The 13,478-nt window shown below is 41.9% G+C and overlaps 2 protein-coding genes across 8 annotated transcripts in view; one reads left to right on the top strand and one right to left on the bottom strand.

The window, feature by feature from the left end:
* Positions 1 to 246: 246 nt before the first annotated feature.
* PFN4 (profilin family member 4) lies at positions 247 to 7,730 on the bottom strand. 6 transcript variants are annotated; one of them, XM_047853612.1, is made up of 5 exons: positions 7,642 to 7,730; positions 5,062 to 5,190; positions 4,329 to 4,466; positions 3,411 to 3,516; positions 247 to 464 (listed from the first exon to the last, which is right to left on the bottom strand). In XM_047853612.1, exons 2-5 carry the CDS (start codon positions 5,176 to 5,178, stop codon positions 436 to 438), a joined length of 390 nt encoding a protein of 129 aa, XP_047709568.1. In that variant the 5' UTR covers positions 5,179 to 5,190; positions 7,642 to 7,730; the 3' UTR covers positions 247 to 435. The 6 variants fall into 6 exon arrangements, with proteins under 6 accessions (XP_047709568.1, XP_047709571.1, XP_047709569.1 ...); XM_047853615.1 differs by having other exon boundaries at positions 7,656 to 7,706; XM_047853613.1 differs by lacking the exon at positions 7,642 to 7,730 and adding an exon at positions 7,181 to 7,481.
* Positions 7,662 to 13,478, top strand: part of LOC125162505 (protein FAM228B-like) — a 24,215-nt gene continuing 18,398 nt past the window's right edge. Inside the window, exons 1-4 of one of the 2 annotated variants that reach the window (XM_047853611.1) lie at positions 7,662 to 7,934; positions 8,210 to 8,310; positions 8,577 to 8,707; positions 11,208 to 11,276. In XM_047853611.1, the coding sequence (XP_047709567.1) occupies positions 8,609 to 8,707; positions 11,208 to 11,276 (168 nt within the window). In that variant the 5' untranslated portion in view covers positions 7,662 to 7,934; positions 8,210 to 8,310; positions 8,577 to 8,608. Of the gene's footprint in view, positions 7,935 to 8,041; positions 8,708 to 11,207; positions 11,277 to 13,478 lie in introns of those variants that run through there. The other variant, XR_007151060.1, reaches the window with a different exon arrangement.

Below are 13,478 nucleotides of genomic sequence, written 5' to 3'. Positions count from 1 at the left end.
TAAGAAAGCTCGCTCTTTGCTCTGAAGGGAGACATTACTTCATTTTTCGGGGTTGCTTCCTGGAACATAACCCTGAGAAATGCCCTGGGTGAAGAGTGGTTAGGGCCTTGCACTCTTGACATACTCAGCAGGATGTGGGAGTCCAAGAGACTCATGGAGGAGTCTCTCAACAGATATGCCCGTGCAGCTATCAATGTCCTCACATTCATACCAATGACCAACGCTTAAAAAAATCAAACAAACAGGTAAAGCTTATCAAAGAATTCTAATTAAAGAAGAGGATCTCTTGAAATAAGAAACATCGCTCCCTTAACTCATTCTTCCTTTTTGGTCCCTTCTTCCTAGTGTTTTTCAATCACAAAATCAGGCATTACTTTTTCTTTAGAATTGATTTCCTATAATAACAAAAGCTGGTTTTCATGGTCCTTTGATGACTTAATTTCCTTTTCTTCTTAGATATTCTCCTGAAAGAAACCAGAACATGGTTATTACTTGTGAGCAGCAAATTATCACCACAATATGATTCATTAATTTATTTATTCCACAGACATTGGGAGTGACTACCATGTGCCAGATGCTGGACATACAAGGATGACTGGATAGTTAATACCCAGTGCTGCTCTCAAAGATATATATGTTTCCTAGAATCTTTCATAATAAAACATTTAAAAATAGTTATAATTCTTTATTTCCCAAATTTTCTGTAATTATCGTGTATAATTTTGATATAATTTTTTGATAGTGAAAAATATAATTAAAAGAAAAACAAGGGAAGGAAACAGAAGTAATGAGATAAGTAACTGGCTCCTGAGTAGGTGTCAGGCCTCAATCATCCTTCATGAGAATCCAACCACTTCCAAGATAGCCTATCCCTTCCTAGAGCAGGAGGATTTTTATTTATTTATTTTTTGAGAGAGAGAGAGAGAGAGAGAGAGAGAGAAAGAGAGAGAGAGAGCAAGGAGGGGAGGAGCAGAGAAAGAGAGGCAGACACAGGATCTGAAGCAGGCTCCAGGTTCTGAGCTATCAGCACAGAGCCCGATGCAGGGCTCAAACTCATGAACTGTGAGATATGACCTGAGCCAAAGTCGGTCGCTTAACTGACTGAGCCACCCAAATGCCTTGAGCAGTAGGATTTTAGTAGCATGATGGCAGCTATCTCCTTCTAGCTAGTATAGATTCTTTGGAGTATTTTGTGGTTGTAAACAAGAACCTCAACCTTTACTGCCAGCCACAGAATCTACTTTACAGGGCTGAGGCAACTTCCCTGGTCTCTACGGGAGACCTGGGGAATTAGCCCTGGGCCCCAGTTGATAGGATAGAATCTGGCCTCTTGACAGCCTAATTCCCCCTTTCCCTAGCCTCATTTTCTGGATACCTTTAATTATATAATTAGCCCAAATCTACATGTCTCTGTTCTGTCTTCCTGCTCCAGCCCTAGTCTACTGAAACTGAACTTCCCTCAAATTTTGACACCTGCCCAGAAAAGGACCTTGGTGGTTGTAATTGCCTGTTCCTCCCATGTTGGAGGTCACTCCTTCTGTGTCTTCTTCAGGTTCAGTCCTATTTACTCTTAGAATACCTCATTGCCAGCTGTGTAGCATGGTTTATGACGCTCCATGACAGGAAACTATTTATAACAACTGGGAAGTTCTGTGCATACATACATTTGTGTGTGTGTGTGTGTGTGTGTGTGTGTGTGTGTGTGTGTGTGTGTGTTTCTGTGATGGTACTTAATTTCTCAGTTGTTTTTTTTTTTGTTTGTTTTAAAAAAAAATTTTTTTTTGTTTATTTATTTTTGAGACAGAGAGAGACACAGCATGAACGGGGGAGGGTCAGAGAGAGGGAGACACAGAATCTGAAACAGGCTCCAGGCTCTGAGCAGTCAGCACAGAGCCCGACGCGGGGCTCGAACTCACATACTGCGAGATCGTGACCTGAGCCGAAGTCGGACGCTTAACCGACTGAGCCACCCAGGCGCCCCTTCTCAGTTTTTTAAGATTCATTTCTCTGCAGCCTTCCCTGATTCTGCTAGGCAGAGGCTATTCATTTATTTGTTCATCAAACATGTATTAATTACCTACTCAACACTAGAGGCTGTTTTAGGTACTGGAGATAGGAGATTAAGACACAATTCTTATCTTCTAGGGGCTCACAATCTAGGTAAACAAAGAGCTCTAATGGCAATGATAGTAAAGGTATGCATAAAATACATAGCATAGCGGGAATATGCATAGTGCATAGCCCAAGAACTGACTTGTGTCTCCATTGATGATTAGGGATTTGACAACTGAATGTGAAGGGGCAGGGCAGAAAGGGACACTTATTTTTAGACAGCATGTATAGAGGCCTGGGAGGTAGAGACTATGTCTGCTTACAGCTTTGATATCCTTTTTTATTTGGATAGAAGAACACACATGGTAGATCATCACTGAATATGTGTTGAAAGAATGAAAGAATGGCCGCTTTCCTCACTAGTAGAAGTAGAGGATTCTACTATCTTAAAGGAGTGTTCAAGTAACCACCCCCCCCCAATTTTTTTTAGGAATTTAGGTTTACATTTAAAAATCTGAACACAAATATAATTTATCATTCATTAAGCTCAACTCTCATGGGTATAATTTCCCAGTTAGTCCTATATTAGATCTTCATTCAAAAACATAAAGACACAGAAGAGGAATGCAGTAGACATCAATAAGGTAGCTGCCTGGCTCAGTAATTTTTCTGTAAAAGGCTCCTTTACATAGGGTGGCCCCCAGCAGTTAACATTTCTGTTTTGTTTTGTTTCGTTTTGTTTTTTACCCTGCTGCCTTCCTCACTCCTAACCCCCCAAAAGCTGACTGATATAGGGGTAAACCATATGACCCAAGACTTGTCAAATCAGTGTCCTAAAAGAAATTAAGAGGCAGTATGTGAGCCTTGGCCATGATACCAGCCAGGAAAGGCTTTGCAATAGGACAGAACAAAGCTGTTGCCCTTAGAAAAAGACTAGAGGGGTGCCTAGGTGGCTCAGTCTGTTGAGCATCTGACTCTTGATTTTGGCTTGGTCATGATCCCAGGGCCGTGGGATTGAGCCCCACATTGGGCTCCGCACTGAGCTTGGAGCCTACGTAAGATTCTCCTTCTCTCTCTCCCCCTTTTTTTCCCCTACCCCCTCCCCTGCTTGTACTCACTTTCATGCTCTCTATCTAAAAAAAAGAAAGAAAAAGAAAAAAAGAGACTAGAGAAGCATTCTAGCGGTATTTCTGTCCCTGGAGTCCATTTTCCCTGTGGTTCAGCTGCACTAACTCCAGTACTCTTCCAATAAATTCCTCCTTTCTGCCCTCGGTGGTGTGAATTGGTTCTCAGTTACTGGCAGTCAGAAGGCCTCACTACCATAGGGAACGAAGACAGGCATAGGGAGACAAACTTACCCAGTTTCTCTGTGGCTTCCACACAAACACTAGGATACATGCCTTCAGTGTAAGTTGCCACCAGAAGATACAGATGGGTCTTCACAACAACCACACCAGTGTTTTCCTGGGTAAGAGTAAAACAGAATGCCCTTCTTTTGGTTCTTGTCACAGGACTAGCAGTTGCACTTCAGCCACATTTCTTGCCATTTCTTTACTTCCATAACGCTGATAAATATCTGTTTTTGGACAGATTTTTTTCCAGTAATTTAGTTGTCTTTTCTCAAAAAATTTCAGACTTGTAATAACAGCATGTGTGTTTTGAGAAAGTTCCCCAGCTGATTGTAATCTACCCCTATCTCAATGAGAACAAATGATATAGTGAAAAGGTTATACATTTTGGAATTGGACAGCTTTGGGCTTGAATCCCGGCACCTCCATTTTCTGCTGCATGACTAAGGAAGAATTATTTAACCTCGTTAAATCTCAGTTTCGTCACCTGAAAAATGAGGCTACTTACTTTATAATATGGATGAAGTATGCTTTGCCATAATATAGGGCATCCAATAAATGTGAATTTCATCTCCTTGTTTCCTTACAGGCAACAGAGAGCCAAGAGAGGTTTTAAGCACATGAATGCTGACTTTTTCTTTTTTCTTTTCTTTTTTTAAGAAAGAGGATGTAGAGTATGGAGTAGTGAAAGGAGATACTTTAGGCAAGGTTCAGTTGACAGATTCTGGAATGAGTATTTCTCAGCTAGGCTCTCTGTTCATACTTTCTTTTACTTATGCCTTCCTGGCATTAGACTGCTGTCTCAGACATTGCCACTGCAGTAATGGGCTCAGTTTGTTTTATAAATGGGATCAGTAGGGACAGAGCAAATCGGAGTCAAATTCTTAAGGTTTTTTACCTAGCCGTCTTCAAATCTTGAACACTCACATTCTTAGCATAAAGAGAATAGTCATCTGCCCGGACACATTTGTAGTCCTTTTCCTTGAAATACAGTCCTTCTCTTCTGGTTTGCAAAGGGTTCTTGGCGAATCCATTCACAAGAGTTCGGACATCACTGGGCATTACCTGCAGAAGTTAGACTAGGAGTGGGCAAACTATGGCAGGCTGGCCAAATTTGGCCCACTACCTGTTTTTGTAGGCCTGGAAGCTAAGAATGTTTTTTTCTATTATTAAGTCATTGGAAAAAACAAATAGTATATTTTGTGATATGTAAAAATTACATGAAATTCAAATTTCAGTGTTCATAAAGATTTATTGGAACACAGTCACACCCATTTTTTAATGTACTGTCCTTGCTTGTTTCCCCATTAAAACTGCATAGTAGGGGCGCCTGGGTGGCTCAGTCAGTTAAGCGTCCAACTTCGGCTCAGGTCATGATCTCACAGTCCGTGAGTTCGAGCCCCACCTCGGGCTCTGTGCTGACAGCTCAGAGCCTGGAGCCTGTTTCAGTCTGTGTCTCCCTCTCTCTCTGACCCTCCCCCGTTCATGCTCTGTCTCTCCCTGTCTCAAAAATAAATAAAATGTTAAAAAAAATTAAAAAAACCCCTGCATAGTAGTGTACTTGTGACATGAGCCATATAGCCCAGAAACCAAAAATGTTTACTATGGCTCTTTACAGAAAGAGTTTGTAATGCTTATGCCCAAACTGGCTTTTTCTTACACTAAATCCTGGTGATGCTACACTCAAGCTTCGCTCCTGGAGTTTGATGAGGGCTGCACTGTCCACATGCTTTGTTCCCAGGAGGGTATCTAACAGTAAGTTCTGCAAATGGCTCATGCTCCCTCAGCCCTGAAAAAGGGAACCGCAGTTGATACGATTCACCCTATGAGAATACAAACCTCCCTAAGACCCTTTGGACAGGTCTCAGCGTGAAAACTGTGGTCCGTTACCTAATATCCAAAGAGGAAAATAGAATAATAGAAAATCACAGTTCACAAAGCAGGTTATTAAGTGAGCTTAGAAAATCACTGCTCATAATTTTCTAGTTATGTCAGTGGTTCACATCGGAATCACCTGAGATTATAAACCCCAAAGCGTGGCACAAAAACAGACACATAGACCAATGGAATAGAATAGAAACCCCAGAACTAGACCCACAAACGTATGGCCAACTAATCTTTGACAAAGCAGGAAAGAACATCCAATGGAAAAAAGACAGTCTCTTTAACAAATGGTGCTGGGAGAACTGGACAGCAACATGCAGAAGGTTGAAACTAGACCACTTTCTCACACCATTCACAAAAATAAACTCAAAATGGATAAAGGACCTGAATGTGAGACAGGAAACCATCAAAACCCTAGAGGAGAAAGCAGGAAAAGACCTCTCTGACCTCAGCCGTAGCAATCTCTTACTTGACACATCCCCAAAAGCAAGGGAATTGAAAGCAAAAATGAATTACTGGGACCTTATGAAGATAAAAAGCTTCTGCACAGCAAAGGAAACAACCAACAAAACTAAAAGGCAACCAATGGAATGGGAGAAGATATTTGCAAAGGACATATCAGACAAAGGTCTAGTATCCAAAATCTATAAAGAGCTCACTGAACTCCACACCCAAAAAACAAATAACCCAGTGAAGAAATGGGCAGAAAGCATGAATAGACACTTGTCTAAAGAAGACATCCGGATGGCCAACAGGCATATGAAAAGATGCTCAACGTCACTCCTCATCAGGGAAATACAAATCAAAACCACACTCAGATATCACCTCATGCCAGTCAGAGTGGCCAAAATGAACAAATCAGGAGACTATAGATGCTGGCGAGGATGTGGAGAAACGGGAACCCTCTTGCACTGTTGGTGGGAATGCAAATTGGTGCAGCCACTCTGGAAAAGTGTGGAGGTTCCTCAGAAAATTAAAAATAGACCTACCCTATGACCCAGCAATAGCACTGCTAGGAATTTACCCAAGGGATACAGGAGTACTGATGCATAGGGGCACTTGTACCCCAATGTTTATAGCAGCACTCTCAACAATAGCCAAATTATGGAAACAGCCTAAATGTCCATCAACTGATGAATGGATAAAGAAATTGTGGTTTATATACACAATGGAATATTACGTGGCAATGAGAAAGAATGAAATATGGCCTTTTGTAGCAACGTGGATGGAACTGGAGAGTGTGATGCTAAGTGAAATAAGCCATACAGAGAAAGACAGATACCATATGTTTTCACTCTTATGTGGATCCTGAGAAACTTAACAGAAACCCATGGGGGAGGGAAAGGAAAAAAAAAAAAAAAAGAGGTTAGAGTGGGAGAGAGCGCCAAAGCATAAGAGACTCTTAAAAACTGAGAACAGGGGCGCCTGGGTGGCGCAGTCGGTTAAGCGTCCGACTTCAGCCAGGTCACGATCTCACGGTCCGTGAGTTCGAGCCCCGCGTCAGGCTCTGGGCTGATGGCTCAGAGCCTGGAGCCTGTTTCCGATTCTGTGTCTCCCTCTCTCTCTGCCCCTCCCCCATTTATGCTCTGTCTCTCTCTGTCCCAAAAATAAATAAACGTTGAAAAAAAAACAAACTGAGAACAAACTGAGGGTTGATGGGGGGTGGGGGGGGGTGGGTGATGGGTATTGAGGAGGGCACCTTTTGGGATGAGCACTGGGTGTTGTATGGAAACCAATTTGACAATAAATTTCATATATTGAAAAAAAAACTATAAAAAAATAAAAATAAAAATAAAAATAAACCCCAAAGCGAAAAACACCTGCGGGATGCACAGCCAATGATCTAAGCAAGGCTGAATGAGATCAGCTGATCCTGAGTCCTCACATTCTCTTACCGCTCGCAGACCAGCATCAGCGCCAACTATAGGCTCTGATACAGGGGACTGAATAAACCTTTAACGCATTTAAAGCGACATTTCCCGTCTTCATAAGGGAAACCTCCACAAACACTCGTCCTTCTAAGGGATAATTCTGAGGGCAGCGCCCCTTCCCGGTCATCCCTGGGGTGTTTCCTTAAGTGGGACTGGAGGCCAGGAAGGAGGACCACTGTCTCGTCCAGTTGGCCGGGAGACACCCAGAGGGCTCAGGGGAGCACGGTGAGCCTGGCGGAGGCAGAAGGGACCAAGCACTCAGGGAAAGCCGTCCCGTCAACGGTCGCGGGGGAGGGCGGGGCGGGAAGGCGATGTGCCTCGCTATTGGCTGCGATGGCTGCCTGTCACCGAGAAGGGCTTCGGTTTGGCTCTCTAACCACGACCCGCCCACTAGTGCGGGCACCACAGGTGTCCAGGTTACAAACCCGCCGGATTGGACCTGAGGAGCGCAGTTGGTTGCGGCTCAGGAGTTCCGGGGCCGCTCTCCAGGCCCTGAGCCCCGCAGAATTCTGACTCGTCGTCGTCTGTCGCGGCATAGGGTCCGCTGGGGGTGCGGTCGGGAGACGCTAGACGCGAACGTTCTGCCTTTCCGAGGCGACGGGCCCGAGCTGAGGGGGCCGCAGGCTCGGGCGGGTTCACTCTCTTTCCGCAGCCGACGACTGCTGGGCCGTAGGCCGTCGGGCCGGGCCCCCGCGTGCTGCAGGGAGTCGAGGGCCCAGTCAGTCTTGGGGGAGGGAGGAGCTGGGGTATCTGTCGTGGTCTGCAACTCTCCTGCCGGGCCGGGCAGAGCACGCACGCATCTTGCGGACGGGGTGGGAGGGGAGGGATGGGGGTCGTGGGTGCTGTAAGTCTACAGCGGGCGCAAGCCATAATGATAGCTTCCCCCTCAGATGACAGTCCTTGTGTGTGTATGTGTTGGGGGGAGTGCTTTGGGCGTCCTAGAGCTTGAGGTCACGCAGAGATGGTCTGAAAACCCCTCCCTTCTATAAGCAGCCCTGCTTGTGTGGGTTTCGGTAGCCAGGAACTTTCAACTCTCCGGGTTGGCGGCCCTCGGTCAGGAAAGTGCTGCAGTGCGACCCCTAGAGACCCGGCTGGTAATTGCCACCCCGGCTCCGACGGGCTGTGTTGTAGGAGGACGTGGGAAGCCTGGAATTACAGGGGGACGCGGGTCAGTCCAGAGAGAACCTCCCCTGCTTAGAAGAGGCTGGGTCTGAAGACATCATCAGAAACTATGGTGAAGGCCTCTGTGTGGGTGGCTGCTAATTCAGAATCCGTTCCACACCTGTTCGTAGTGGCCAAGGCTTGTTAATTAAGAGAAAATAGGACTGAAGCCTCATTAATGAGTAAGTGAATCTTCTAGTTTTTCTAGGAGCTCCGTTATTTGTGACCACAATGACAAATTTAGACAGTGATGATATGCTAACTGACAAGCTTCATAAGCCCAAGAGCTCGAAAGAATGGTTGGAACCACAGCCACTTCATCTTATGGAGGTAACGGTAGTACGGCATTTTGAAGTTTATATTTGGTTAGTTGCATTGAGATCTGGCTTGTGCTTAACAGTTTTTCTATGTTTTGTGTTTCATTTCTGTCCTTTATTATTCCATTTATTCTACTTTGTATTTTCATTTTCTAGTTTCTTAAGGTGGAATCATCGGTAATTGATTATAGGCCTTTACTGTATAACAAACAATAAGTTTCTCCTGAAGCGCTCTTAAAAAAAATAAAAAGTTTATCCATTTTTGAGGGAGAGAGAGCTCACGTGAGCGGGGGAGGGGCAGACACAGAAGGGGAGAGAGACTCTCAAGCAGGCTGAGTCCTGCCAGCACTGAGCTGGACTTGGGGTGCCATCTCATGAACTGTGAGATCATGACCTGAACGGAAATTGAGAGTTCGGTGCTCAACTGACCCAACCACCCAGGCGCCACCACTCTCCTGAAGTACTCTTGCAAACTGCATCACCTAAATTTATATATGTTTGTATTTTGGAAAACATATATATATGTTGTATTATATATGTTTGTATATTTGTAATTTCTTTTTTTCTAAACAGCTTTATTAAGGTATAATTGGTACACAATAAACTGCGTATATTTGAAGTGTACAGTTTGAACATTTTTGACACAGGTAGCCACACGTGAAACCACCACAATTAAGAGAATGAACGTATTTGTTATGCCCCAAATTTCCTCCTCCTGTACCTACCCTCCTTCCTTTGCCTATCCCCAACCAAGGCAATCACTGATTTGCTGTCACTTGGGTTAATTTTGCCCTTAAAAAATTTTATGCAGATGTAATCTTACAGTATGCTTTTTGTCTGGCTGCTTTTACTCAGCATAATTATTTTGCGATTCATCTGTGTTGTGGCATGTATCAGTATTTTATTTACTTATTTGCTAAATGCTGTATAGTTTACCCATCCTGCTGATGGACATTTGGGTTGTTTGCATTTTTTGGCTGTCACAAATAAAGCTGTTAGGAACAGTCATGCACGTGTCTTTTTATGGACATACACTTTCATTTCTCTTGGGTACGTATCTAGTTGTAGAAGGAGTGGGTCATATGGTAAATGAATTTAACTTTTTATGAAAGTGCCAAACTGTTTTCCAAAGGAGTCTGCCTTGTACATACACAGTTCAAGGATCTGCCAGAGATTTGGTCAATTAATTTGTAAAATTTATGGCATCCGCTCTATGACTTTCTCCTTTCAGGTATTTCTCCTTTGACTTTCCAGCTACTCTGGTTTCCCTGAACTCTGTCTTCTAATTCTTGAATTTTGTAAAACTTCATGTTTCAGAGTTTGAGCCCTCTCCTTTAGCTCTGATGGAGGCCTGCTCTTAGACAAAAGTCCATAAAAACTGAAAATTTATCCACTGCCGTTAGTCTCTTTTTCTAATTATTGACTACCTTCTTGTTTCTCCCTGTTTTTGGTCAGTCTCCAGTGTCTTCAGATTGTTGTTTTTTCTATTTTTGTCTAGAATATTAATTCAGTACCCATCTTGGTTTTGAGAACAACAGATTTGCCAGGAATAGCAATCCTGTGAGGCAGAAAGAACAAAGAAAGTGAATCTGGAGTTAGATACATTTGAGATTAAATTCTTGTCTGCAGGCAGGATTTTCTAGGCTTCTAGTTGTTGCTTAACTCCCACGACCCTTAATTTACTTGGGTGTTAACCATCCTTGGGAAGTTAGGTTCTTGGATTTTCAGATTTTACTCATCTGTTTTGAAAACAAGAGTAGTGGAACTGAAAACAGCTATTTCCAATGATAGTTAATTTGAGAATATTTTTTGTGTAGTTATGAATGGATTTTAAAGGCCCACCCAAAATGTCTGTCACTTTGGGAAATTAAAAAAAAATTAATCATGTTTCCATTGTGGTAAAATAAATATAGTATCAAAGTTCGCTATTTTTAACCATTTTTAAGTGTACAATTCAATGACATTAATTACAACCTCTTGTATTTCTGGCGGATATTAATCGTGGAAGATTTGTTATAAAAATGGAAAAAATTAATGTTATGGACTATTTCCTGAAGATTGTGTTGCTTTAAAATCTAAAAATGACTTGTATATAAACAAATTTATTATTAGTATTTGATAGCTATAATGACTAAATGAATTAAAGTAGAATTCACTAATGATTGAATGAATTCAAATAGAGGCCTGATTGTGTTTTAACCCATAAAGGTGAAAGCCTTTTATGAAATGTGAAAAAAAAGATGAGTTCTGCTTACCATGTGACTCTGGGCAAGTCATTTGTCCATGCTGGAATTCAAAATGTCTGTGATTTGAGTTATTTTTTGCCCTTGGATGAGCTATAGCAAATAGCAGAAAGATTCAAATGCTCTTTAAAAGTACTGGATGATATGATTTGAGGTAGAAAAATTGTATTTATGGAGAACTTTCCACGGAGATGTCTGTGAGTCCAGATAGTATTAATAATTTGATTTTTTTTAAGATTTGATTTTCAAAATTTCATTCTGTAATTATAGGTATTAGCTAAAGAAGATATTGATGCAGCTATTCAATCAATATTATATAGAGAAAATCATGTAATTAAGGTAAGAATTGGCTACAGAATGTGTCATGATTAAAAATTAATTTTGTTTTTCCCTTTTAGATGGAAAATAGAATTGAAAACACTCATTAGTGCCTAGGATTAACCTTAAGAGAAATCTGAGATTGTTTTAATTGACTTCCTATCTTTTTATTTGTGGGGATTCTTTCACAGGTACTTTTTTAAAGTTTATTTATTTATTTTGAGAGAGTGTGGGCAGGGGAGGGGCAGAGGGAGGTAGAGAGAGAGGATCCCACACAGGCTCTGTGCTTAGAGCACAAGATGCAAGGCTTGAACTCATGAACTGTGAGATCATGACCTGAGTTGAAACCAAGAGTCTGATTCTTAATCGACTAAGCCACCCAGATGCCCCTCACAGATACTTTTATATAAGAGTTTTCCTCTAGTCACTTGTTCTTTCATCTAATGGGGCTTCTGTGGAGTCACTGTGTATTCTTACGAGTTTTAAGAGCTGTTATTGGGACTCACTGACTAATTATTACTCAGGTATGCATAGGTAGAAGAAGGCTTTAACTGTATCAGCACGGGCTTAATTATAAGACAAGATGAATGTCCACGTGTGGTGAGCACTGGAGTGGGTAACAGGAAAAGAGCTATTCGTTAAGAATGATTAAAGTGTGGAGCTCCTGGGTAGTTCAATTGGTTAAGCATCGGACTCTTGATCTCAGCTCAGGTCTTGATCTCAGGGTCATGAGTTCAAGCCCTGCATTAGGCTCTGCTCTGGGCATGAAGCCTACTTAAAAAAAAAAAAAAAAAAAAAAAAAAAGGTTGAAGTGTGCTATGACCTGAATCTAAGAAGGGGTATAAGTTAGAGAAGCTCTCAGGGTTCTTGGTTTATTTTTCATTTTGAATTTCATGTGGTTGATTGTAGTAATCACATGATTTCATTTGCTAGATGAAAGGTGGATAAGTTTTGGATAAAAAAAAGTTTAGTGTATAGCCTAAATCAGTCATTTTCTTTATTTACAGGCTGCTTGCCATTTCATCCAGGTTGTGCTACATTTCTGCCTGTTTACTCTTGTCTTTTTTTTTTCCAATAGATTTTTCTTCTTCCACATTCTCTCATACCTTCTCTTCCTAGATTACTCCTTATATTTTGAGAGAGAGAGAGAGAGAGAGAGAGCGAGCGAGCACGAGTTGGGGAAGGGCAGAGAGAGAGAGAGAGGGAGACAGGCTCTAGGCTCTGAAGTAGGCTCCAGGCTCTGAGCTGTCAGCACAGAGCCTGATGTGGGACTCGATCTCATGAGCTGTGAAATCATGACCTGAGCCTAAGCTGGATGGTCAACTGCTTGAGTCACCCAGGTGCCCCCTAGGTAACTCCTTTAAGGCCCATCCCAAATGTGTCCCACTGTAGGAATAAAAAAAAAATTAGTCACTTTCCATTGTGGTAAAATATATATAACATAAAATTAGCTATTTTAAACCTTTTTTTTTTTTTTATGAGAGAGAGAGAGCGAGCAAGAGTGCACACTTGAGGGGAAGGGGCAGAGGGAGAAGGAAAGAGAATCTTAAGCAGGCTCCACACCCAATGTGGAGCCTGACACAGGTCTTGATCTCATGAACTTGAGATCTATGACCTGAGCCAAAATCAAGAGTCAGACACTTAACTGACTGAGCCACCCAGGTGCCCCTTAACCATTTTTAAGTGTACAATTCAGTGACATTAATTATTCACAGGTTGTGCAATCATCATTACTATTTATTTCCAAATAGATGGGTGTTGTGAAACCATCACCATTTATTTATCTCTACAACTTTTCATCACCCCAGCCAAAACTGTATATGCATTAAGTAATGACTTTCCATTCCTCCCTCCCCAGAGGTCCCTCTGGTAACTTCTGGCTTACCATCTGTCTTTATGAATTTGTTTACTCTAGATAATTTCATATAAGTGGAATCCTACAGTATTTGTCCTTTTGTGTCTGGCTTATTTCACTTAGCATATTGTCTTCAAGATTCATCCATGTTGTAGCCTATGTCAGAACTTCATTCCATTTTATGGCTGTATAATATTGCATTTTGTGTATATACCACATTTTGTTTATACATTCATCTGCTGATGGACACTTGGGTTGTTTTCATCTTTTGGCTATTGTGAATAATGCTGTTACAAACATTGGTATATAAGTATCTGAGTCTTTGTTTTTAGTTCTTTTATAGATACATGCTTATATCTATATGTATT

Source organism: Prionailurus viverrinus, chromosome A3 (genome assembly GCF_022837055.1).
Source record: "Prionailurus viverrinus isolate Anna chromosome A3, UM_Priviv_1.0, whole genome shotgun sequence".
Lineage (NCBI taxonomy): Eukaryota > Metazoa > Chordata > Mammalia > Carnivora > Felidae > Prionailurus > Prionailurus viverrinus.
Note: the sequence above shows the minus strand (reverse complement) of the source record. Positions and strands in the feature narration are given on the sequence as shown.

Bases quoted from the DNA above. Each gene is read 5' to 3' on its own strand.
- PFN4 (XM_047853612.1), bottom strand. From the start codon at position 5,178: ATGAGCCATTTGCAGAACTTACTGTTAGATACCCTCCTGGGAACAAAG. The intron at 3,517-4,328 runs GTGAGTGTTCAA...ACTCTTACCCAG, and splicing joins ATTCTCTTTATGCTAAGAAT to GAAAACACTGGTGTGGTTGT. The intron at 465-3,410 runs GTAAGTTTGTCT...GGTTTCTTTCAG, and splicing joins GGAAGCCACAGAGAAACTGG to GAGAATATCTAAGAAGAAAA.